The sequence below is a fragment of the Melopsittacus undulatus genome, chromosome 4 (assembly GCF_012275295.1).
Source record: "Melopsittacus undulatus isolate bMelUnd1 chromosome 4, bMelUnd1.mat.Z, whole genome shotgun sequence".
NCBI classification, from domain to species: Eukaryota; Metazoa; Chordata; class Aves; order Psittaciformes; family Psittaculidae; genus Melopsittacus; species Melopsittacus undulatus.
In genome coordinates this window covers 83931074-83958751 of record NC_047530.1, presented here as the reverse complement: position 1 = coordinate 83958751, position 27678 = coordinate 83931074, and the positions used below count along the sequence as shown (strand labels likewise).

General features: G+C 38.1%; 1 protein-coding gene across 2 annotated transcripts; it reads left to right on the top strand.

Annotated features, from left to right (window-relative positions):
- Positions 1–3309: 3309 nt before the first annotated feature.
- On the top strand, positions 3310–25958 carry SEC22A (SEC22 homolog A, vesicle trafficking protein). Of its 2 annotated transcripts, XM_005153797.2 has the most exons (8): positions 4268–4432; positions 6838–7069; positions 9282–9485; positions 11324–11487; positions 12752–12946; positions 17170–17288; positions 20000–20065; positions 24562–25958. In XM_005153797.2, exons 3-8 carry the CDS (start codon positions 9304–9306, stop codon positions 24760–24762), a joined length of 927 nt encoding a protein of 308 aa, XP_005153854.1. In that variant the 5' UTR covers positions 4268–4432; positions 6838–7069; positions 9282–9303; the 3' UTR covers positions 24763–25958. The 2 variants fall into 2 exon arrangements, with proteins under 2 accessions (XP_030909214.1, XP_005153854.1); XM_031053354.1 differs by lacking the exons at positions 4268–4432; positions 6838–7069 and adding an exon at positions 3310–3397.
- Positions 25959–27678: the final 1720 nt, after the last annotated feature.

Here is a 27678-nt window from a genome sequence, read left to right as displayed (position 1 = left end):
TTCACTGCTGGGTTTTGCTTTCAGCTGGCTGATAACACATTAAGCAAGCACATGGCTTCATTGTTTTGTTGTGCCACATAACATGCTGTCATCTCTGAGGGGTTTGACACCACAGGGTCCTCCTTGTCTTCTCCTCTCGCATCAACTTATGATGCTGTCCATACCCTGTCTCTTACTGCTCTTCACCTCCTTCCTCTTCTCCTTTCAAAACACCTACATTCCTCTCCACTTTTTGGTTTCCCTTTGCACTGACTGGATTTACTTCTTACAAATCCCAGTTTTATCTCTGGCTGCAGCATTTTACTTATTTATTCAGTGCACAATGCCTCTAACAATGTTTTATGGCTTTCATGTATCTGGGGAGTCAGTGGGACAAGACTGTTTTAAGTGTAACTGGCTTGTTAGCCATGCAAATTCTTGAATAACAGGTATGATTTAGTGTTCACTGTGAGAGTTGGGAGTGCTGGAGCTTTAATCTGATTCTGCCACTGTCTCTGTCAGTGACCTCATGCAATTTATGTAACCTCTTGGGGCCAGGTCTACCTGGAAATAAAGAATTACATTTTATTCCCCTAGGAATGTGTAAGTTTTAACTAGTAAATGTGTGCATAGTTTTTGAAGTCCTATTTATGTAGATGCAAAACCCTTCAAAATATTTACAAAAGTCAAGAGAATTTTAGGGTTGAAACATAAATAGTTCAGAACTAGAAAAATTAAAATTGCACACGTATGCACTTATCACAAACCTTTAGGCAGCCTCTAATTAAGTAGTCACTCGTTCTCAGCATTACAGTAGATGTTATCATATGCTGTTAAATTGTGTAGCAGCTTGTAATACTGTGCACTCTGTTTATACAGGATAAGGCCTTTCTGGAAATCATTCAGAACAATGTATCATCTGAACATATGCTGCAGTTGTGCCTACTCAGTCAGGATTGAGATGTTCCCATGCTCAGCTCTACAAAAACCTGTCAGGGAATGCTATTTCTTCCTGACAAGACACTAACTCAGAGGCACAAAGTTGCTTATTCAAACAGGCAGACCCTCCATGCCTTGCCAGACTGAAACAAGGTTTTGTGGTGCACATCTTTGTCAGTTTCCGCCCAGCGATCAGCTTTCACTATGAGAAGGATACTCAGAAAACAGTGGTCTCCAGGATATCCTTTTTTTTTTTCCCTTGAGCTTTTATGTTCAGAGAAAAACTATTCCACTAAGCACCTCTCCTGCAGTGGCCCCTCTGCTCACCTGTGCCTGCCTTCCTCTCCTACATCTATCTCCATGCCACCCTCATCTTGTGACTCCCTGCCTCACTGCTTCCCTGTCTCTTCCTCTGAAAACAATCTTTCTCCTATTGCTGTCTTCCTTTCACCTCTGTTGTTTAACTCCAGAGCCACAGTCAACCTCATACCCCCTGCTGCAGTCTTGTTTGTTACAGACAGTTTGATTCCTCAGCTTGGCTGAGCTTTGCTTGAAGCACAGAGGAGAAAGCCTGGAGGTTGAAAGGGCGGAGTTAATCTCCAGCAATAGCAACTTATGTCTGGTTGTAAAGTCCAAGAGATCGTTTTATCACACCTGGATCACCAGCATTCTCAGGGGGAGGGAGTGAGGTGATGTTTCACAGGTATCCAGGGTTGCCATAGGTGTCCACTTAAAAATAGTTTATCTTGCTCAGAGAAGGCAGGCTTAAGGTTGGAGAGTATTAACATGCTTCAGTGCTGTCCTGCTTATCTTGCTCCTAAGTGAAGCTCCGTAGAGCCCGGAAGTCCGGAGTGCAAGGTATGATTCGGAGAAAACTCCAGGAACAAGCTCGCCAACAGTTTCAAGTTGACAAGCAGGTATTCTTTACTGCGGCGCTGGGAGACACGGGGGATAGCTCCTCCTAACGTGTGTCCCCGTATTGCTACACAAGCTGTCCTTATATAGTCACTGGGCACACATACCTATTCATGAGGTTACACGTGAATTACATAATTTTCCAGAAAGTTTCCCGCATGCATACAAAAAGGTGGTGGTGGTCTTCGAGGGTCGTTTACTTCTCCCAACAATCTCCATCACTTCTGGCAGTCTTTGAAGCACCAGCTCAATTAACATTACAGACATAGCAATCATCCTGGCCTTCTACCTATTCAGTTAATTTAACTGTGCCCATCCTGGACATCTGCTAGTTCCAGATACTCTTCATCTGCAGGTCCTGTTTTTCTATTCTGTTTTTCTTACACTTTTTGTACTAAGGTCCTAAGGACCTAACCCATGTCAGCTACCTTCAAGCACTGCAGCTATTTTCCATTACTAAGCCATCAAACTTAACATTACTTAGAACTGATTACATTTTGTGCTTGTGTGCCTTCTTGTCTCAATTACCTCTACCCTGACACTGTTCGCAATACTACAAGCACTTGGATAGTGAAGTAGTAACAGATGGAAGGAGAAATTAAAAGGCGCTAGCAAGGAAATAAGCTGCTTTCATTTCAGATTTGAGCCAACAGACTAAAATTGTGTGATACAGAAGGAAAACAGTAATGTTAAAGAGCAATACAAGGAAAAATGATTCTTGTATCAGTAAAGAAACTAGTTGTAAAAAGGAATGTCACTTTGGGATTAGTAATGATATTTGCACTTTTAGTTTTTGTATTGCCATTTATTGGTGAAATATGCCCAGTTGGTTTGTCTGGAAATGAATTAGTCTAGCAGCTAGTGTCATCTCTGTGCAGTTCTAGTGACAACGATGACACCATCTATGTGTCCTCCCCATTAGCAGCTGTATTTGCTGCCCTATGAGAAAACACCTAGTGTGGATCTTGTGATTTATACAGCACATGGCAAGGTCTGTATGTGCCCATTAACCCTGTTGGAAATTAGCTAACTACAGTTAAACGATTACACAGGAGAACCTAGGGAGCACAATTACTAAATCTCAGTTCTTTTGAAAACGAGGCTAATTAGAATTAGCCAAAGAGGTGTGAAGCAGAAAACCAGCTCCACCGTCCTCACACACTGGGGGTTCTTTGCCACACGAGCGGTGCTGGGACACTTCAACCCGTTTAACCAACGGCCACCAACCCAACTTCCCAGCGGGGCAGCCCTGTTCTGAACGGCGGAACGGCCTGCACCAAGCTCTGCCACCACAAACACCGGTTCGCACCCCCCCTCAAGGAGCCCACGCCGGAGGAAACGATCCCCAGCCATGCGAACCGCCCCCAAGTCCTCCCACCGGGCACGCCGACCCCGACCCCGCCGCCACGGCGACGCCCGCAGAGCAATAGTGCGTCCGCTTCCGCGTCACGTGAGAGCCGTTCCCCCTCTGCCGGCGGGAGGGGCGGGCGGGTGCGTGGCAGACGTGGACAGTACCCACAATGCCTGGCGCTTCCCGGTGCTGCTGCCGGTCCGCTCCGGTGAGGCAAGTACCTCGAGCTCCTCCCCCGCGGGCCGTTGCCAGGCGACACGGCGTGCCCGGGGCCCGCTGGTCGAAGGGGGGGCGGGAGGGAGGAAGGAGGGAGGCCGAGGGACGGGACGGTGCTGGAAGATGCTGCCACAGGGCCCTGTGTCTGCCCGCTCTAGCCTGGGCCGCGGGCTCGGTTGCCGCCTGCGTTCTTCCTTCAGCTCCAGTCCCGGGAATGACGTGGCACCGCAGGGCTGTCGATGTGCCGCTGCGGCCGCAGGTCTGCTCCTCCGAGGCGAAGCGACTTGTCACCGGTTATTCCGCCTTCCGGCCGCCGTCCTGCCGGGGTTACTGTGCCCTAGGGTGGCAGTTGCAGGGTGAGGCAGAGGCCCGGCACCGGCGGCCTCCAGCCGTGTTGTCTCGGTTTGCTCCTGGCAGGGCGCAGCTGGCGGGGCAGGTGCGGGAGGCCACCGGGGGCACCTCAGGCCACTTCGTAAAGGCCGTTTCGTTTCGTAGTAGAAGCCTGTTGTAGCAGGGATCTGTTGCTGTCCTGCTTTGCGGGGTTAGGGAGGAACGTTTTTCTATGAAGTTTTTCAGTCTAAGGCAGTATGAACCCATTTGAGTTAGTAACCACATTAGTTCTTCCTGCTCTGCAGATAGTAGTGTCAAAACTACCATATAAATAGACAGTAGATGAAAGGGTCAAGATCCCAGACTTGGGCATGTGGTTGTTCTGTTCCCTTAGTTATTCATAATCTTGACTCTGTCTCCTTTTTCCTATGCCTTATGGGAAGGATTATGTGGGCTAGTGGTTTAGGATTATTTCCCTGTCTGATCATAGCTGATGATGTCAAAGTGGCTTTATTCGTTATGTCCTTCTGTAGCACTCTGTAATATGGATTTCTGAAGTATGCTGTAGAGTGGAAGAATTAAGACTCCTGCCTGCATAATGCAGCCGTCACAACCCTCAAAAGTGAGACAGAAAATTATCCAATACCACTGTGTACGCTTGAAGTAAACACAGAAACTGTATCTTCGTTCTGTGTCAAGCAGGTTTGTATTTTATGGAAGCTTATCATAAGAGGCAGACATTCTGGCAAGAAGTGCCTTGATTAAGTTGGTGCTGAAGACTAGGCAGGTACACAAGGGTAGTTTTGCCATTGCTCTAGATCTGCTTAGAATCTTTCAAATTTTGTGAGGCTTGATTGTTTTTAAGAAAATTGTAGTATCCTGAGCGAACCATTTTCACAGGTCCTTTTCACAGAATCCCAAGGGTTGGAAGGGACCTCAAAAGATCATCTAGCCCAACCCTGCTGCAAAAAAGTTACGAGAAGATGTCAGAGAGGTATAAAGCAATTACTGTAAGATCACAAGTTGGAAGACCAATTTATCAGAAAGGAGTGGAACACATTCCACTTTCTAGGACTTTAGTAGATGCTGCCTCAGGATCAAATACCATCATAACACGAAAATAAACAAGCTGATAATTGAATGTCTTAAAAAAAAGTACAGTAAACCAGACTCTGGTTTCCATCATCTGAGATTTGTCACTCATGGGAGAAAATTAAAACTGAAGCCACATATGATAATTCTTATTTGCAAAAGCAGAGGAGGTTGACATGTATGGTAAGCTGGACAGCTTCAGGGAGGGATGACTGTTTTGGCTGACTTATCAAAGCTGTGGCCAGCTTCCTCATGGTCCTCTTTTCCAGGAGGACTCCCAGTTCTCATTTGCTGGGAGGGCTGTGAAATGTAGATGTAAGGGGAAATCAATAAAGATGAGTCAGAAGTAAGCACACACAGGGAAACTAAGAATAGCACAATCATGGAGTGATGCTTCTGTGGTGTACTGTCCCTGTTGGTGACTGTTTGAGGGCAGAATCTTGCTGAGCAAATGGTAGTGTTTCAGTTTTAATCACCCCTGTAGTTTTTCTGCGAACTTTTCCAATTGCCTTTTGAATTCACATAACATCTTAGCATCAACACGTCCTGTGACAAGCAATTCCACTGGCACATTCACAAAACTGCATATTTTGTGAAGAACAATCTGTGATAACCTTGAGCTGAACACCTGCTGGTTGGATATGGTGCTTCTCAGTTCTGTCATGGAATGAGATAGGGAACCCAATTCCTGTTCATTTCTTTGCAGCTGTAATGCATAGACCATTTTTGGTGAAGGTGCAGTCTTTTGTCATCTTAGGTGTTTGATGGATATAGATTTTTTTTTGGAGAAAGACCTATGAAATTTGTAATAGTGTGATCAATTACTGTGTACAGCTCTCTATAAATGTATATAAAAGACATTTAAAGATATTCTAAACCCGCTACTCTATCTTTAATGTACTTTTCTCAATTTCTAAATTTTCTACTATATCGAATTTATCACTTGGCTCCTTCTGTAGAGCTTTATTGTTTTGAGAGCCAAGTACAATAGTTCTTTCATTTTGAAGATTTAGTAAACTTTTTCTCTATATGAATACATTTTCAAATAAGGTTGAATGCTCTCTGGCAGTACATGTATTACATATCTCTTTACATATGTGTGATCTTGCAGCCCAAATGATTTATTAGCCGCATTTTTTTAGATAGCTTGCTGATTTCACTGTTAGGAAGCTGAGGAAAAAGTGCATATTTTCACTGGGGGATTTTTAAGGTGATAGTAATCACCAAGCCTGGCTGACTGGTGATCGTAAGACGGTTCATCTAACGACAGTTTTTACCTTGTGTGATTTTACGGTATGTTGAGAGAATAGGAAAGTTTTAATGGAGGCTTGTCTTCTGTTACAGAGACTAATTTCTCTGCATATAAGTAGGAGTCTTGAAGCAAGTAACTCTTTTTTGTTCTATGTTTGTGTGAATATTTACCTATAGAGTAGACATAAAAATTGAAAGAATATCTCTGAAGAGGTCTTTATCCTTTGCTTTGTCTGTTGTCCATGCATACATGCTGTTATCAGTGATATTTGTATTCTTTGTTCTTAGTTGTAGGAGTAAAGCAACTATTGTTAGATTGACTATTGAAAATCTTAATGCTTTGAAAATACAGTGGTAGTTGTGTTCTGTTGTGTTCCTAAAGTGTTCAAGTTTCTGATCAGAGGAGATTATAGATTAATTAAAGTTAGTGTATGAGGTGAATAATGACATTCAGAGTCAAAGGATGCTTTACCCTGAGTTACTCATGACTATGCAGACAGGTAACATATTTTCCTATTTTAAATGGCAGAAATGATGGGACTTCTTCAAATTCACTTAAAGAATATGATTTAACTTAGAAAATAGAAACATTTAAATACTTCTGTTATTCTAGTTTTCTTTTTTACTTGAATTCATCTTGAGTAATCTCCCTGGGGTGTGTTCAGGCCTTTCCAATAAGCATACTCTCATAAAAAGAGCTGAAGAATCTTTTTAGCCAGTAAATACATTTATTAACTTTTTTCTGTTTGTTCTTTTCTCACCAGATAGCTCAACATGAACTTTAATTGTCAAGATCATTTTAAAAGTGAAGAGAACAATATTTTTCCTTCTGAGAGCTGGCTGCAGGATTCTGAGTTTCTCCTGCAGTACTGTCCTATTCACTACTATTTCCTAAACCAGGTCATGGAGCTATGTTCCATTCTTCACGTTAGGTACTAATGAAGTTACTTGCTTCATCAGTGGAAATGCAGATCCATGAAATTACATTTTGTGCAAGTAAGTTAACGAAGGAAATGTTAAACTTTGCTATCACATCATTGTTGTTCTGTTCATGTTGATAGAGCTCCCAAAAGTCCATTTTAGCCTTGAGTTCCAAATGATAAAGGAGGCTATTGACGGAGAACCATTACAATGTAAAGCTTCTCTGTAATTTTGTCATGCTCTTGAGCTGCTGCTCTTGTTACGTGGTTAGCAGCATAGTTAAGAAGAGGGGTGCCAAGTGCACACATTTGAATTGCTTTGCTGGCAGCACATGCATGAAGTCAAGATAGAAAAAAGTTTCTAGAACTAGTTTCTGTGTTTAATTTCTAGAATGCTTCTGTGCAGCAAGCTAATTTAGAGCAAGCCCTAAAGTTGTCTTGTTTTCTGATTTTCTGTACAACTGATCGAGTAATTTTGTACAATAGGGAATTCTATAGTGCTGAAATAACAAGCGTACCTGGTAAAAGCCCCAGATTGTTCCGCAGAGTGCAGGCAACAGTGGCGTCTGCTGCAGTTATGACTGGTGAAAGTCTGATATGCCCTAGATCTAATTACAAGGTATTAATGTGGTATTTTTTAGCTCATGTCATACATCTGAAAGCAAGTTGAAGTTTGACTTGAAGCAGTTTGCTGATATAGCTGAATTTCTTAGGTTGAAAATTATAAGACATTTGCAATATTTTCATTATTATATGCCTCTCTGAGGAGTAAATACCCTTGAAAAAACTGAATATTGATTATTATTCAGTAAGTACCCTGATTTGTATGTAATCTTTGAGTAATGTCAAATAGGGAAGGTGACATTTCAGGTTAAAAAATAGCTATTTCCTCTCTTTTATGGAGAGGCAGTTCTATTTTGGGAAAATTGGATTCCTAACTTTTCAGAATACATAAAAAGTCCTTCAGTTGCCAAGGCTTGAAAGCACCTTAATGTCATAGTTTGAAAGGTGCTGTAAACATGTCAGTATTGCACATGAAAACATATTTCAGCTGTATTCAGAAATCTGTTTTCCTTTGCAGTTTGTGACTCTATGGAACTCGAGTAGCATCATATGAGGAAGGCGAAAATCTTTTTTTTTTTTTTTCATAATCTCTGAAGTGATAGGTGTACATGGCAGGAGTCTGCAGAGTAGTGTTAGGAGTTAAGGAAGTGTTTGCTTTTGGCTTCATATAAATTCTAGCAGCTCGCCCACTTGTAAGAGGACAAATTTGTGTACTGAAACTTAACAGATAAGTATTCCTTCTTTTAATGTTTGTCTTGCTAAACTTTTGGGTGTTTTGATTTAATGTAAGGTTTGAAGATCTTGAAGGTTTTAAAAATGTCTTCAGTCTTGAAAGACTGTCTGCAGGGTATGTGTTTATACTGTTAAATACCTGCTATAAATGTTCTCCTTGTGATCAAGAAATGCTTAAATACACAACTTCTTTTTTAAGTGACTGTATTCCACAAAACTTTAATTTTTATGCTTTGAAAATTACATACTGTGGAAACAGGTCGGCCTTGCGAGCACCATTTCAACCTGCTCAAGTGTTCGTGTGATACTGATACAAATGTGTGATACAAATATGCATTTGCAGATTTAAAGAAAGTGGAGACACATATAAGAAAAAAGTTATTTCATATTAGAGAAATTCCATTATGGGTTGTGAGAGAGAGGTTACATTCCTTGCTGTCCTCATCCTGGATTTTCTATTTGATAGTATATAAGTTACTTAAGTTTCAGTCAGGGTACTTAAGCATGTACTCAGTAATACAGTTTCATGAAAGCACATTGATATTATTGCTTGATCAAGTCCTGGATCATTTTTTGTCTGGTGTATGCTTACAGTACACAGTTTTCCTCTCCAGCTATTCTTGTTTGTTTAAACTAGAATCATCTCACTAAACAAAAAGACTCACAGCTTCAGGGCTACAAGTACTACAGTAGTACTAAGGGTGAGTAATAGTGTTTCAATCTCTGCAGGTATCTAGGTGGGGATTATGGCAGTTCAGATAACAGTATTTGAAAATGTGACATTAATGTCAGATGTGATACTGCTTTGTAGTTTGCATAAACTGATAGGTTCTATGCAGTTAGGACTCTAATTTGAGTTGCAGTTGAAAACCCTCTCTGTGCCCTGTTTTAATTTTGAGCCCAGTATATAGCTTGGGGTGTTTGAATAATCACAGTTGACTCCTTTGCTTTTGTTATAATTCTGCTTCTTCCTGATTTGTGTTTTGTTGTAGGTTGTTGTTAACTCTGTTGGCAATGTCTATGATTTTATCTGCCTCTGTGGTCCGTGTGAGGGATGGACTCCCACTGTCTGCATCTACTGATTATGACCAGAGCACAGGAATGCAGGAATGTAGAAAATACTTTAAAATGCTCTCAAAGAAACTTTCTCAGCTTCCTGATAGATGTACTCTGAAAACCAGGCAGTATAATATCAAGTAAGGTTTTCCTTTTATATATTTGCAACATCCCAGGTTGTGTCTAAGTTAAAAAGTTAACAGTTCACATTAGAAGATTGATTCTTGTCTGTACTTATGTATCAGAACTTGATTGAGAAATTACAGAAAGATCTGAAATCTACTCAAAGTTTAGTGGAAATTCTAGTTTGAAATAGACAGTATGTTTATAAATATTTAAGCCCTTGACCTACTAGAAATATTTCTTTAAATTTCAAGGTTGTTTCTTACATGAAAGCGACCACTTATACTCCATCATGCTAGTTCAACTAGTGTTCATTGCTTTTTCTCTTTTTAGTCTACACACATTTTAGAAAGTACCCAGATACTTTCATAACCCAGCATGGAATTAGGCCCTTTTATTGTACTTTCAGGATTTTGGTTGTCTTGAGAGAAAATATGCCCTAAACCCCCCAGCATAACTCAATAATTTTTTGAAATGGCACACAAGGGAGTGCGGGAGTGGGAAAGCAGTGTGTAGTCAAGTGGTGAATGGTAGAATGGAACCTACCAATCCTATTGCTTCATTCAGCGCTTTCACAGCAATGCTTCTTGTTTTCTCTTCACACTTTCATATTTTGGCTTTTTGTTTTAATAGCTTTCTAATTTCTTTAGCATGTCAATTCCATAGTGTATTTGCATGACAACACTGATTAACTACCAATTCAAAAGATGCTCTTTTTTTCCCATTTGCAGTGTGAGATTTGGATTATTCTGAAATAATTCTTTGAATCTGATTTTTTTAATGTGTGAACTTTCTGCTTACTATTGGTAACTAGGTGTTCCTGTGTGTAGTCAGCACTTCAGTTGCTCTTTAGCTGAGCTAAATTCTGATTCTAATTTAGATATGCTATTTTAAATGAGGTAATTTCATCCTAACCCATAGCAAACACATAGAAGTTACAGTGGTGAAAAGTATGCCACCTAAATGATGCTGTAAAGTGCTCCACCTTCTCCATGTCCCATTGGTAGATACGAGTTTCCAGCATTTCTCAGGATTGGGCCCAGTGCAGACTTAATTTTTTCTAGTCAATGTGTCTTTTTAAAACCTGAGTTATAGTTGGCTTGTAAACTGATCAGTTTTAAAGAAACTTTTAAGACTGAGGCATAAGACTTAGTCAGGAAGGTTTTTATTAGTTTTAGCTTTGATTAATTTTAATAGTATAGATTATGAAGAAATTTGAATGTTTCATTAAAATCAAATTGTTTAATGAATTGCCTAAATGCAATAAGATATATGTATATTGAAAACTGTCCTATTCTGATTTCGTATTTGTCATCTCTGGTCATCCTTGTGACTGTCTTTGGAGAATGATGAATCCTGTATTCTATAGAACAATTTTATTTCCTCATGTATTTTAGAAAGAAGCAACTGCTACGCTTCCCCACCCCAGCCCCAGTCTGAAGATAAGTTTTTGCATCTTTGGGATGTGTCAAATAACATATTCTGCATTTGAAATGAATGAAAAGCTATTATGGGACAAACCTACTGTTCTTGTCCTGAAAGCTTTATGTTATTTTCTTTTCCATATATGTAAGAGTGTGTACATATGCATATGCACACATATACACATTCATACACAGACATGTATAATATAGCTTCTCATATGATCATACAAGGTGGTGTTAAATTAAAACAATACCTAAAAGTAAATTGCTTTTCTTCTACAATAATGTTGTACTTCTCAGTAAACATTACTTCCTTTAATACCCCAGAGCAGTTTTTGTTTTTCTGCTTATAGAATATGAAATCAAACTAGCGAAGCAGCAAATTACCTGAATTCAAATTTGAAATTTTCAATTTGTTGTCTCAATTACAGCTTTATAAGTTCTCTGGGAGTAAGCTATATGATGTTGTGCACTGAAAATTATCCCAGTGTCCTGGCTTTCTGCTTTCTGGATGAGCTTCAGAAAGAATTCATCACTACCTACAATATGATGAAGACAAATACTGCTGTCAGACCATATTGTTTCATAGAGTTTGGTAAGGATCTGACTTCTTTTTTTCTTGATTTTCACACTAGGACAAATGAGTATTTAAATAGATGTGCAATTTAACATACAGAAAACAAAAATGTCCAAGGCAGTTTATAGCTATATTTCAGGTGGATTCAGAATCTGATTTAACTCCCCTTAGGATCAATAAAGAAATACTTCTGTGGTCATTAAATTAGGCTACTAGAGATTTATCCAGACTTGTTTTTAATCTTTCTGTTCTTTCCAGCAGGTTTTGGTTTAAGCCTTGTGTGACTAAATCTGGAGTTCATTTACTTGTTAATTATACTAAGAGTTGTTTGGCTTCAGACCTGTTGAAATAGTTAACGCCTGTAAAGGCATTTAGCTTAATGAATTTATCAAGTAAAAGACTGCTCATATTTGCTCTTAGCTGCCGTGTAATTTTGTTCGCTACGTGAAAGGGACAGAATTTTATTTGTTTTATGATATAGTGAAGCATTTAATCTTGTCATGCAAGCTCAAAATACAACTAATCTCAGGTATACCAGATAACAGCTGTTAATGGATTCCATTAATATCTGTGGCTTTAATACTAAATGTTAGCAGGTCTTTTAAACATTCCTGTAAAATACATTAGAGCACAAAGAATTGCAGTTTTAGAAATGTGGGGGAAGTTATTCCAGTTGGTTAATTCCTGTCTATAATTCAGACAGGCAATTTCTAACAATTTCTGTATAATGCTGTTGTCTTACTTAGGTAGATTTCTGAGAATACTTTCTATTTTCCCCAACACCTTCTTTGTTCTACTAGTTGTTCAGTTAGAATGTAGATCTGTTACAGTCATTAGATCTGTATAATATGGTAATAGTTTCCTCTGCCTGAATTTTTTGCACAAATGTTTCATACTCGTGTAAATTTATACTTGAATGCAGGAGTTCATGTTTTCCTGAAAGATATTTACCAAACTAATGGAAAACCTACAATTAGTGCAGTAAAATCATTGTATTTGCAATGCATTTAGTCTCGTGCAGGGAAAAGTCATTAGTTTATTCACAGTTATTATGTAATTATATTTCTAGAGCTCAGTTTGTTTGTTTTTTTTTTAGTGCAGAATTAAATAGCAGAATAATACAAACCAAAAATAGTATTAAAAAAATCCAAGATAAATGCAAATGTTTCAGACAACACATTTCAGTTTGTGAAGCGTGTTGTGCATAAAGTTGCATGGTCTTGGATTATTTAATTACCAAAAGTCTATAAATATATACCTTTTTATTTAAAATTTTGCACAGATAATTTCATTCAGAGGACCAAACAGAGATATAACAACACACGTTCTTTGTCAACAAAGATGAATCTTGCTGACATGCAGACAGAGATCAAACTGAGACCACCTTACCAAATTACCTTGTCAGAACTTGGCTCAGCAAATGGATTTGCCCATTTATCTGTGTCTGAATATAAGGGTACTGGTAAGATATCTGCAGGTAAGTTTCAGCCTTTTGGTTTTGTATCCTTAAAAGAGACAGGTGCAAGGTAGTAGAATTAATCTTTGATACTTTTTTTCTTTACAAAAAACTTTTTTACCATGGTGTTCTTAAAGCATAAAGCTGCCATGACCTTACATGTGTTTTACCTTAGATGTCTAAAGTTTGTCCTCTGCTTAAAGTGCATATATTTCCAAGGCATTCTTGGAGAAATGGGTCTATCCAATGGACTGCTTTATTGAAGGGAAACAAAAAACCTGCATGAAAATAAGCAAATGAAGATGAACACTTAACAAGATAATTTTTCTGACCTTTTAAGATTTATGAAAATGTTTATTGTTCTTGCCCAGTAAGACCCAATGATTATGTAAGCTAAGGGCATAGTTTCAGGGTTTAGAGCAGCTGGAGGGAGAAGCAACACTTCAGGAAGTACCTGTCACTGTGAAAATCCTAAGAACTGTGCTGGCTAAAGGGTATACTCTCTAAAAATAAGTGCCTTGTGTACAGTGTTAATAATAACAATTTTGTATATACTTGCCACATGCATTTAAGTAGTCATTAATTTTTTAAAACTTTAAATTTATTTCATGTAGGAGGTAAATATGGCATTCTGTGGTTTGTGCTGTTAAATGACTGCTCTGAGTCTGTTTGAGGCCTATCTTTAGACATTTCCCAGCAGGACAGATCCATTATAACTCACCAAGTCCTTGCACTAATATGTGGAACCCACTCTGGAGTTTACTTCACATAATCTGATTTCAGCCTTCCAAGTTTAGTGGAGCAGAATAATAAATAGAATAAAATGAAGTGTTGATTTAAATTAGTTAATATCTTCCACTTTTTTCCGAAGTACCTCTTGTCTATAAGGCTAGTTATCCTGGGCAGACATACGTGGATCCTGTTCACTTTATAGTGTTGGGATGAAAATTGCAATCATAAATCTAAACACTTCCTACAGTTTTGTAATATAAGAGCTCAGCTTAATTTTGTGCAGTTTATATATATATGTGTATACATGTACATTAAAAATAGAATCACTTTGTCAGCGTATTATCCTCATTGCTTTACTTACTTAAAAGGATTCCTCTAGAAAATTAAAAACTACTTGGTCCTAGTCTGCCTTATGTGTACTGCTGAGGCCTTGAGCCTGAGAATTCTAGGTGCTATAAGGCAATGTAGAGAAAGCCACATATAAAAACCTTTCTTACTGTGAAGTAAAATTAAACAATAATTACCAGGTGATCTTCCAGTTTTTTCCCCTACCTCTCCACAACTTGACTTACAGAAGCATTTCTGCTCTCCTATTTCCATGTCGACTTTCTTCTGTTTCTCTTTCAGTTACTTTTAACTTCCCTCTTCCTCTGAATTCCATAGATCTCTCTGATCAGTCATGCACTTCCTTCTTTGAATTTATGTAGAAACTCACCATCAAAGGACTGTACATTATGAGAGGTTTCCACTGTGCTCTTCCTTCAGCTTTTCAAATTTTAAATGCTGTTGAATATCAGAGTCTTTTCTAGCAGGTCTGCTAATAGTTTTGTAATTCTTTAAATTCATTGCTTTTCTCCACCACTGGAAATAACTTTCTCTGGTTGTTTCCTACCCCCTCCGTTGGCTAGACTTCAGAGTTCTTCCTTTTTCTTTAAGGACAATTCTTGTGAAAAGATATGGTTTGCCTAGTGTAAATTCCTGAGTATGCCATCCTGTTAAAAAATATGACTTGCTACAACTGAATTAAGTATGTTAAGTTGAGTAGCATGCAGAGGGAGGAAGTTAGATAGATGCAAATCTTGTTTAGTTATATGGAATATCAGAATCTGATGTATTAGTTTTGGCTATGCTGACAGGGCATTGTCTGTTACTTGCTTATACTTGTAATTGGATATGTATCCAAGGGCTAGTGTCTAGGCATCCTTATAAAAGCAATTTAATATAGTAGTTCTTTTCCCTTAGCAAAGTTGTGCTGTGCAGTGAGGAATAGGGGTAGTTATTAATGTGTGAAGCATAAAGTGTGCAGCTTATGGATAGAATTATGCTTCAAATGAATGTAGGTGTTGGCAGGCATTAGAAGTAGGGAGACAGCCGATGTCTGATGTTTTAGGTTAGGATAAATTTACTATTTTCCGAACTTTTTTTCAATGAAAGAACAATTGTCAAATCAAGGTTACTTTTTGCCTGATGACGCCATCATGTGTCACACAAGAGCTCGATGGTGGTTTAGTGTTTTTTTTGGTGTTTGGTGTTTTTTTTGTTTGTTTTTGTTTATGTTTTGTTTTTAAATAAATGGCCTTACAAGTACTGCAGTTTCTCACTTTGAGTAATGTCCTAAATTGTCATTTACACATCAACATTTTAATTCAGAATTTGTGCTTACTTTGATCCTTGGCTTGCATTAGAGAGGTTTTTGATATGACAGTTACCGTATTTCTAAAACGTCTGTGTGTACTGGCTGAAGGTCAGCTGTCCCTTACCCTGCCCTCTCTGACACCTCCTTCATTCTTCTCAGTTTAACTTTTTTTTGCTATATAGATGACTCTTGTTGCTTTGATTGTAACACTGAAATTTATTAAGCCCTGAAGAGCATAGTGCCATCAATAGCGGTATGCGGCGTCCTTAAAAGTTTTTGGATTTGTTTTCCTGTTTTAATAAGAGAGAAGAGTTAGTATTTTATGATCCTTCATAGGCTGTCTTGATTTGGCTGACAAGACTCTTTTCCTCCCATGGTTCTCAAAGAGGTGTTTTAAATGCTGATTTAGCTCATGATGTTTTAAAGTTACCCTGATACATGGTGAAAATGAGATTGTCTGGAGAGCCGTGAGTGAAGAGCAGTGAACTAATTTTATCCACCAGTTAATGAAATGCAATTACCTTTGGCTAAAAATAGTTACATGCACCTTCAGCTTTTTGCCACTCTCTAGCTGAGATGATTTAAAAAAAAACCCAAAACAAAACAACCGGCTATGAGTCACTGCAAATTGATGGTTTGGTATGCAAATAGCATTATCTACCTTAAGTGTGCAATTGCTGGTTGTTTTCCTCTAATATACACTGCAGTTACAAAAGAAATAAGCTCTGAAAGTTAAACATGGGTTATGCTTTTGTTTAAAAAATTCCAATTACGCTCAAATTCAGCACAAATGAGCTAACTGAATTAATTTCATGTTTTATTTTTAATTTATCACACACTTATAATTAGACAGCCCCGTCTGCTTATCAGTGTATAATAGCTTTTGTCATTTTTTCTTTAGGTTCTGTAACTTCATAAACTGTTTGGAAAGCTTTATTTCCTGGATCTGTGCAATGCAAACAACCAGAATTGACACCACTCTCTCTATTAATGTTACAGTTCATTAACCTCATTGTCACATCTTTACAGTTCATTGACTTGAACAGAAGGATTTAAGTACGGCTCAGTGGTCCTGTTGTTTTCCCAGTGTTGCCTAGACTATTAAGAGATTATTCATCGTTTTTTCATATTTGCATTCTGTTATTAATTATGGAAGGGGACAGTAATGAGGAACATACACAACTGTTACGTACTTGTGACCCTATATGAGCCGGAAAGAGTGGGTGTGCATGGAGAGAAAGCGTGTTTTAATTTGAATGTGTTTTGTGAGAGTCTTCTAAGTACTATCACTATCCAGAAGGCGTGTATAAGGTTGTAATATAGATACTAGCTTAGTTTCAGAACTCTTTTTTTTTGTGTCTTGGGTAGCTCTACCTTTTAAGGGAGGGGACTGTAATAGTTTTGCCTCATAGTGCTCTGTTCAGCAAACAAACTGAATCAGTCTCACTAGCTTTCCTAATACGTTAGTGTTGAACAAAAGTGGAGGTTGTTGAAAGGAGCTCTTTCTTGACTTATGAGCTGGATGTTAATTGTGGACAAATTTCACTAGCAAGTGCATCAGTTGCCATTGATTTCCAGGCATGTTTGAGCAGCTTTCAGTGTCATACTGAATGAACTGAATGTATTGAGTTAAAGACTAAATATAATAAGACAATTATATATGTGAATTGAAGGGAACTATGTTTTGTTAAACCTTGTGCTGAAATACTTAGAATGTTTCTTCTTTTTTAAAAAAAAAAAGATTGACATTTTTTGGTTTGCTTCAGTGATCTCCTGTAGATCTAGAAGACACTGAATACTGAAATTACTATTTTACTACATTTCTCAAGACGTTGCTTTGACCTTTGATACCATGTTTTGATATTCTGCTTTGCAGCTCCTCATCAGCGTCTGGAACCTGTGACTCTGCCAGGGATTGTCTCATTTGTGCTTAGCCTGTTATGTGGGGCTTTGAATTTAATTCGTGGCTTTCATGCCATAGAAAGTCTTCTCCAGGTATTGTACATGTTTATGAATTTAAGTGCTATGCATCATAGCAATCATAATATCACCTTAGAAGATGCTTCCTATATGAGCTAAATCTTGCCAGTTTTGTCTTCAGAGATAGTGCTTGTGAGGTCAGACCTCTGTTAATGAAACCTGTGTTGATTGTGATCTGTGCATCCTTCTTCTGGAGTGTAATGCATCATTCATTGAGGCTGTGAGTTTAAAAAGCAGTAGGAGGTGGGTGGCTGACCCCTCCCCTAGGAACCTCCGTAGCAGTGAGTATGAGAACATAATGTTCTGTTTTCTAAATCTGTGGCGGGATATGAGACATTTAATTTTCAGACATGTTATTTGAGAGAAATGATGAACAGCTTTGAAAATCTGACCATTTTTTTTTAAAGGTCCCCAGAGCAGGGATCTTTAAACAGGTTTTGTAAGTTTTTTTTAGGAACCTTTTTTTGTTTTTCTTTGTTTTGAATAAACCTTTTTAAGTAGGATAGCATTTATTTTTGTGTGCTGAAATGATCAATGTAAGGGAAAGTGTGAAGTGATTTCTTCCAACTCCTGTTCCCCCCAAACAACAACCCCCTCACCAAACAGCCTTCTCCACAAACATTTGTTCATATGAGCACTCTGCTCTGACCCTCCCTATAGACTTTCAGTTTCTTTCTATTCAATTTTTAATCCAGTTTCTCGGGAGTTGTATTCTCATTGATACAGTGTCACTAGTAGTGGTTAATGATTTCAAGCGGTTCAAGTGAGTATGCTGGTAGTGCTGGCAAGCACCTGCAGAAAGTTCATGTGTGTTACCACAAAAGAAGACTGACTTTTCATTAAGTGGTTCTGCTGTTGTGGTGGTGGAGGTAGAAAATAAAATCCCTGTCAAAATCTTCTGAAAGAAACTGAGAATTCTCCTGCTTGACTAATAGATAATATTTTTATTCAAACATATCTGGACTTTATAACTGAAGTACTTTTGATACATAAAGGATTTTTTTTAGGGAAGTAAGGTAAAAAAGATGTATTCCAGTTGTCTGATGTAATTATTCATACATGTAAAGATTTAATAAAGTGGTAATATTTGAGGCCTCAGCATTTTCTGAAGACTAATGAATAATGAACAGGGTTAATGAAAGTGTTTCATACTAGGTCTTAATTTTGCGTTGTTTCTTAAAGAAGAACCAAGAATGAATTAATGAACATACAGCTCTACTGTATCGCTAATTAGATATTTCTGTTATGCACAATTCTCTCACTTTATAAATAGAAATGAATTTAAAGTACACTGTAGTACAAATAGTACAGAACAGATTTCTACGACTTAGTTTAGTATTTCTAGAACTTGTTTTATTAGCTTTCTGCAGCTGATTTTTTTAAAAGAAATGCCAATGTTAGATAAAGCTATTTAAGTGATACTAAGGCAGCTCATTAATATTACTCTATATGTTATTGCATCTGGAGGTAAAAGATGGCAGTACAGATGAAAGATGGCTTTTCAGTTTCTGGAAAACAAAGACACTAAAAATCCATTAAAATTTATCTGAATTTACTTTATGATGGAAAACCCCACAAGTTTAATGAGAAATAATCCGAAATATGATTAATGGAGTTCTGAGAAGTCATTCAAAAGCTTGTCTCTGAATTAGTGGCTCCTTTGTAATCAGTGTTTTTATTTGGGTGTTAGCAAAACTGTGTGTTAAATGTGTTAAAATCTCTAGCTATATATTGCTACTAAATATATAGTAGCACCAGGGTAAACTTGCATACGATTTAGGAGTGTACTGCATCATGTAGGTAAGTTTTATATGCAGAAATGCAAACTTTTTCCTAGTCAACACTGAAGGTGGAAGTGCTTCACAGTGAATGTACTCTGAGCAGAAACATGTTGTAGTTCTGAATGGACCATCATCTTACCAAAATGATACTCGTCTTTCAAGGAAGAACATTTGCATGAATACCCATTGTTTTCCTGGGAAAATTTCCGATTGTTGCAGATGTTTGTTTGAATTGTGGTTAGAATAATCACTGAGCATGCAAATTTATTCTGCTCGGCTCTATAGGAACTGTAACAACCCATTTGAATAAATTAGAAGGAATTCTTTTTTGGTTTTTAAACACTGAGTAGAAAGCTTATAAAGTAAACTTTTCCATCTTTTCCTTCAAGAAAACACAATTTTCCAATAATCTTTCTTATAATCTTTCTTATAAATTCGTGTGCTTTTGTTAGCTCTCACTGCCATGAACACAGAGCTGCCTGCTTTACTCTCTGTGTAGAATTTTACCACACCCTAGTGGCCAGTTTGTTTTCTCCTTTTATCTCTTTTCCATCTTGTGAAGCTGGAGGAAGGCATAATTCTACAAAGTTTTATTAAAGGTAGTTACAGTGTTCAGACTTGGATTTTCAAAGTCATCTGGAGAAGGTAAGTATCCGGTGCTAGATCTGGACTTCCTTTAAGGCTTTTGAAAATCTTAGCCTAAGTTGTTGTGGATAAGCATTCTGGTCAGATTGCAGATCACTGTCTGGTTTTTTTTTCCAGACATCAGTGTAAGCAACGATTCGTGCCAACTCTTTTGGTTTAGCGTAATACAGGAATTATAAATCTTTATGTGAGACTATTTTAAGGACAATAATTAATAACTTTCATACTATAAATATCTGGTATTACACTGAAACATTGTAAAGGCATGGCTTTTTATTCTATTTTATTTTATTTTCACAGAATGAAGGTGAAGATTTCAGCTATGTTATTGCATTTTTTCTTGGAACCGCAGCCTGTTTGTACCAGGTGTGTTCTTCTGCTTGCATAATTCACTGCAGAGTTTAGAAACATTACTCAGTCATGCATAAATGTTATCATGTTTTCTTAAATGTCACAGATGCTTGAATAGGGTGATTATAAAAATAATTTCTGTTCTGTTTTTTTGTTTTTTTTTCATTAGTTTGATACAAAGAGCTTCTGTTTGCTGACATTTTTCTCCAGTTAGTTGATTAAGAGATTTGGTGTACTTTTCTGTCTGGAGCTTACAATTTATCTCTAAAGTTGCAAGCAGTGGAGGTTATATCATTTCCTTAAAGTAGTAGTTTCATAGCTCAGGTAAGCTTAACCATCTGAACAAATGGTGTGCTACTTCTTTCCTTTGGGAAAATTTGAAGTAAATAGAGTAACACCTAGATACTACACTACAGAATGTTCATCTCTTTATACACTATAGTGCATCTCCTTCCTTTTCAAAGCTTTCAGTCTCTTTCCACTGTGTTTTCTTTCTCCTGTCTGATATTTCATGTCAGTAGGTTTTCCATTTCTGCATTTGAATTTGACCTTCCTATATAATTTGTAGCATGGTATTCTGGTGCCCATTGTCATTTGTCATTCAGTAACACTGCTGTTACGTTTAGCTGTGACTATAATGTCTGTCATGTTCAATTGCTGTTACTATAACTCTTCTGCCTTTTAATGTCTTGCATTTAATGTCTTGCATATGTAGTTTCTACTTGTTTCCATGTGCCAGTGTTTAATACAGTGTCAGATCATAGAATCATAGAATAGTTAGGGTTGGAAAGGACCTTAAGATCATCTAATTCCAACCCACTGCCATGGGCAGGGACACCTCACACTAAACCATGCCACCCAAACCTCTGTCCAACCTGCCTTGAACAGTGCCAGGGATGGAGCATTCACAACCTCCCTGAATACCCCATTCCAGTGCTTCACCACCCTCACAGTAAAGAACTTCCTCCTTATATCCAACCTAACCTTCCCCTGTTTAAGTTTCAACCTGTTACCCCTTGTCCTATAATAAAATGTCTCAGGATTTTCCTTTCACATCAGCCTTTCTATCAGCCTTTTGTCCAGGTTACCTGTAATCTCCAGTCTTTATTAGCAAAACATACTCATAGAATCACAGAATGGTTTGGGTTGGAAAGGACCTTTGAAGATCATCTAGTTCCAGCCCCCTGCCATGGGCAGAGACACTTTTCACTAGACAAGGTTGGTCAAAGCCCCATCCAACCTGGCCTTGAACACTTCCAGGGATGGGGCAGCCACAACTTCTCTGGGCAACCTGTTCCAGTGTCTCACTACCCTCACAGTAAAGACATTTTTCCTAATATCTAGTTTCAATCTGCCTTCTGTCAGTTTAAAGCCATCCCCCCTTGTTCTGTCACTATATGCCTTTGTAAAAAGTCCCTTTCCAGCTATTGGAAGGCTGCTCTTAGGTCTTCCTGGAGCCTTTTCCAGGCTGAACAACCCCAGTTCTCTCAGCCTGTCTTCATAGGAGAGGTGCTCTAGTCCGCCGATAAAATCTTCATGTTCCTCCTCTGGACTTGCTCCAACAGGTCCACCTCCTTCTGGTTGTCCCACAGCTGGATGCAGTACGACAGGTGAAGGGGTCTCAGGAGAGCAGAGCAGAGAGAGAGAATCATCTCCCTTGACCTGCTGGTCATGCTCCTTTTGATGCAGCCCAGGGTGTAGTTGGCTTTCTGGGCTGCAAGTGAACACTGCCAGGTCATGTTTAGCTTCTAATCAACTAACACCCCAAGTCCTTCTCCTCAGTGCTGCTCTTAATCCATTCTCTGCTCAGCCTGTATTTGTGCTTGGGATTGCCCTAACCCAGGTGCAGGACACAAGTACAACTTGTGTTCTTCACGACTTGTTGACTTTTCATCAGCTGCTGCCTTAAATAAGTCTTCAAATTGGTGTAAATTTTCTATGCCAACAATCTGTTCCATGTCATAGGGAGGAGTTCCACCTTATTCTTCTTTTGTGGGGAAAAATACATATTCTTCCTTCCCCTCCGGAAATAGCAACCTTATTATTAATTATTAATGTCTGTACATTGAGAAAGAAGGACTTTTCTCCACTGTCTGACTTGAATAGAGATGTTTTTAAGAAACAATTCATGCAGCTTGCAATATAGGCTTTTTCTTAATACTCAGAATATACTCCTGTTCTGCACCCTGTGGTATCATTCCTACCATATGTAATTGGTCAATTTTCAGAACTAAGAGGGCTCTTAGTTCTCTGGCATGTTCTGATGTTTTGCCACATTAAGAGTTTGGGAGATTAATTTCATGTGTGGTGTGACAGCACATTTTATTGTCATTCATCCATATGCCCATAATGCTGTATTGTCTTGTTGAGTCAGTAACAGCTTAGCAGTGTGTTACACTTTATGGTTTCTGAGAAAATGTTTATAACCTAGGTGTGCAGGCAAAAAACAGGACTTAAAGGGAGTGTGATGTTTTAGGCTTGCTGTCATGTCTGGTGTTCCACCATGGTTTCTGGTCTCCTCTGAAGAAGAAAATGTACAAAAGTAACAACTATCTCAGTTGTACCTGAAGTGTGAAGTGTCAGGAGCTGAGCCTTCGATCACTTCTTAACATTTATTAAAAAAAACACACACCAAATAAACAACTTTCCCCTCCCCCAAATTAAGTTCTTCTCTGAAGTAGCACAGAGGAGTCTTCTACATAAAAACATGCTCAGTTACTGCCATGCTAACACTTCCATTTAATAGAAATAAAAAAAACAACCTCAGGAATTTCATAATAGCAGTGTTACAGTGAGGTGTTCTGTAACTGGCAACTCTTACAGCATTTCAAACCTAGACTAATGAAAAGCCACTGAGTTCATTTAAAACAGATCTTCAGGAAAATTCAGTCATTCAACTGCATGTTGCAGTAACATTTTTAAACTTCTGTAATATTTTTACCATTTTAAACTCTTCATATTTATTAATGATTTTGATTAAGCATATCATGACTTATTTTAATCTTGGGGTTAGCTACACTTTTTCATATGTTGTCAGTGGAGGTGACACTGGTAGAAGTTTATCTGAACTCTTAACTGCTGAGATACTAGTGCCAACTAATTGCTTCTTTATATATGATTTATAAAACTGTCAGCACAAGTAGGTTGCATTTGCTCTGCTTGAAATGGTCAGGCAAGTTCAGAGAAATTCCATATAGATTCTGAAGCACGTAGATTACTTTTCTCTAGTTTTACTTTGCTTTGGAGGAAGGATGTGCAAATCTAGGTGATACTGGCAGTACTCGTATGTCTGAAGATACTTAGATATCCCAAAATTACAAGTACTTTTGTTAGCCTCAGTCACACTTACAGTGGAAATACATGCTTTATAAGAAAGTGGTTGAGTTTTGGATAGAATATAAAATGATCTCAATAAATTGCATTGTTCAGTTGGAAATGTACAATGCTTTGGCCCTTTTTTGAGGAACATGAAAATTGAAAGAAAAAAATACAGCTTCTCTGACTGATAAAACGTGAGAGATGCCCAAGAAGAACAGAAAATGATACTTAGATAGTCCAGTGATGGATGCTGTTATAAAATTTGTGTGAGCATGGTTATAGATCCACTGCTAACAGATTTGGAATACAAAGTAAGCTCAAGTGATGTTGTTGCCTACCTTGAAGCGTAGTAAAAGCTTTATTCAGTAGACAGAAATGGCTGGAATCCAGAGTGGGGGGCAAACAGTTTTTCTGCAGAAGGAAGAAGTTTGAACAACAGCAGAAGTAAAAATAATGTTTATGTAAAAGCTGTGTCCTTTTAGAGATGAAAACTCCAAAGGCAAGAGATGTGAAAAGATTTCTAGTTGCAGTAGGAAGAAGGTAAAGTAGGGAACTGCGGGCAGTCCTGACATTCTGTGTTACGCCATGAGGTACAGAAACTGAACCTTAAAATGTGGTGGAATTATAGTAGAGTTGTTGCATATTTCTCTCCAGACACAATCCATCTTGCACCAGCCAAAGAAGGACAGTGGGTATTTGTGGACTCTCGACATCTATCAGTTAATTCTCTGCATTAACCCTGGCAGGACACTGTGTTCATATCTGGGGCCTTGCCTCTTGATGAGTATTCCCAGCTGCAGGGCCCTGGTATTTTCCCTGTTCTTCCTATTGTTTTGTCTGAAGAAGACTGAACCCTGGCTCCTGTTTCTTCTCTGTTCCTTGAGCAGAACAGAGTGTATTTTGACCAGAGATTGCCAGGAACATCCACTTTCATTTGTCATGGGCCACTCATTATTGCAGGTTGTAATAAATTGTTATGTTCTTAAAGAGTGTTTAATGGAAGTAAAATGTAACCTTGTATTGATGTCAGCTACTTTTCACCCTTCCATGACTGCTACATTAATACTGTTCTTACATGTTTGATTTAGACTTTCACTTGGTTTGGGTTTGTAATTTCTCAATGACCAGATAGTGTTTCTCAGTAGAAGTTACCTTACATGCGGTAATCAGATTTCTTTTTTATTTCCTGACAGTGTTACCTGTTTGTATACTACACAGGCTGGAGGAATGCCAAATCCTTCCTGACTTTTGGGTTAATTTGCCTGTGTAACATGTATCTGTATGAACTGCGCAACCTGTGGCAGCTCTTCTTTCATGTGACTGTGGGAGCATTTTCTACCTTACAAATTCGACTGCGACAGCCACAGGGAAAGTCCCCCGATTACAATGTCTGACAAGTCCTGGAACATTTAGAGGCAGTCTTGTTCCAACAGTTACTCTCAGGAATGTAAAGCTGTTCTCCAAAAGAAGCTGTCTGGATGCGTTTTTCTTTATTATTATTATTTTTTTTAATAAAGCAATGCAAGATGCCTGTGGACATTTTTTCACTTGATAGTTAAACTTTTGCTTTTAATGAAGGACACAAAATAATATGGGACTAGAGGAGGAAAACAGGTTATATCCATACATTGAAATGTATGTAGGGATGCTAAGTTTGGGGAATTTGATTGATGGCATAAAAAAGCTTAATTCACAAGTATTTCAATGGAAGGAATGTAGAGGGTATGTGTTCTGCATATCATGCAAGCTGTTCGCTTCCAAAATCCGTTTTGCCTTTGTGAGGCAGTAGGGGGTAGGCTAACTAAATAATAATGCTATTGCATATTGGCAAACTAGATTTGGAATATGTCAAATACTAAATTTCAGAATGTCATATATATGAATGTTTTCTTAATCAAAATGTAACCTGGAAACTGGTTCTGGGGTTCACCGTTATGGCACCTGTGGCCCTCTGTCTACTGTTATAAATACTTTAGCATTTTTCCGTTTATGATTTCCTTTTAATTATCTTTGAAAGCGGTCTATGTGGACAGTTTCTTTTTAGCAATTATTCAGAAAGTTATTCCACTTAACCGAAGATTTTTGCACACTTCCTGTGTTTGAAGTCTGGGAAGGTTGAAAGGAAATGGATTGGTGAGTAAAGAGTGACTGGTACTTGTTGGACTGTTGTTCTTCTTTTTATATATTTTTAGAACTGGATGAATAATTTGCTCAAATGTGAGATAATAACTGCTGACAGGAGCATAATAAATCAGTCCGATTAGCTTAAACAAGAAAAGACCAGGGATTTTCATTGTTCTTCTGGCTTTATGGGTTGGATGATTTGTCCTGGCATAGAACCTCCTTGATCTAGAGTTGTGTTTGAGAGACCATTGTGTGCTTCTGAAGTTGGTGAATCAACCAGCAAGCCCCAAATGCTTAGAAAATAGAATAGTAACCATATAGTACCACCATCAGTTAAGTGTGGTTTTTGTTGTTGTTGTTGCTGGTTTTACAATTATATGACAGTTATAATTTATGTTTCATAATATGCAAATATATATAGGTAGATTTTTATATGTGGCCTGGAATAATAAAAGGGTGTGCTGAATTACTGGATTTTTATATGTGGCCTGGAATAATAAAAGGGTGTGCTGAAATATTGGAGATAAAAGGCAAGCTTTCATATGCTGTTTGTGGTGTTTGATTTGGGAATTGACCTAGAAGAAAGGAGCTAGATCTTTTATTTTGTTTTTAAATGAGTAGTATTAGTCAAGAAAATGATGCAGAATACAACCAAGAAGCATTAGAGAATGAAATTGTAATTCAAAGTGAACAAGAGCAATGTGTACTATATTCTCCATAATGTGTGTCTCTGATGTCTGAAATCAAGACCTTGAAGATAACCTTGGTGTTCTGCCTCAGAGGCTGGTGTTGGAGGTGATGTGCTTTGCAGCTAATTCTCTTCCCTCCCCACTTTGAAACAGAAGAGAAGAAGAATATATCCATGAGCATGGTCTGCTTTTGTTCTGGGAATCCAGAAGATGAGGAAAAGATAAAAAGGAGGACTGGATTGAGGCATACAAGAATTTTAGGAGATGTTTACACCATAAATGTTTCAAAAATCCAGAACAGCAGCCTGGTTTTTTAGCACACAGAGTTTTGCTTGTGTTAGCATTCAGTACCTTCTTTTGAACTCTGGACATCAGAGAAGGTGAAAATCAGTCCTTTACCATTTTAAATCAATGATTGAATGTTATAAGTATAAAACCAGGTTTTATCTTGCTCATGAAGTCTAGAAGAGTCCGTATACCTATCTTTTCACCATTGCTGATAGGCAAGGAAGATATGAATGCCTGAAGTCCTGCTTAGTTTTTAATTCAGGCTGTTGTGCACAAGAATCTTACGTTGCATCATTTCTTCAGTTCATATGTTGGCAGAGAATCTTGTTTTCTCTGAGATACCTTCCTTTTCTGCTGTTCCTAAAGATACAATTTTAAGGAATTAAAACTTTCTTTATCATAGCATCTGGAGCCATTATTCCGTTCCAGTCATGCCGGTGTTAAACTAATTGCTGATTAGCACATATAATGAATAAATGCAACTGCCAGAGTAATGGAAGACAGTTGGGGTTTTGTCTGCTTGTTTTTACAGCACTGATAAAAATCCCGTGTCAGGATGAAAAGTTAATGACCTTGACTGTTCTTCATTACCTGATATTACTAGGTGCTAAAAGCGTGGCTGTTGAACATAGTAGTTTAGTTTGACTATAATATTAAACTTGCTGAAATGTTGTGTGAGATGAGAAAGAAGATACACCAGGCCATTTCAGAGGTGAAAATTTACTGAAAATTCACAGTATTTCCCATTTGCTTATACAAACTCAGCATTTGGAGAAATTGAAGTGCTTCCTTACTGATTTTACCAGAATCTTGAGTTACTAGACTTAGGAAGATGAACTTGCACAAGATGACTGCTCCCTTGAGCAATATGCTTTATTTTCATTTGAACTGCACAAGGCCATTCATAGTTGCTCAATTTCTTTTCTGTGGGACTTAGTAGAAGCAGAGCTCACTTCCTGCTGTATTTATAAAGTAAGCTCTCTTTGAAGTTGGAATGAGTCCATCCAACACCCACAATACCATATTTTTCTGTGAATGGTGTCACTATTTACAGTCACTGTCAGGAAGAGATAGCCGAAAGTTTGACTGACTTCCACAAGATACATGTAATGCTGTCTGAGGTTTGATTACTTCAGAGTCCCCTATTTGAAGTCCTAGAGACTTCATCACATTCTTCTTTGTGTGTTTTTGTTTAATATCTGAGATTTT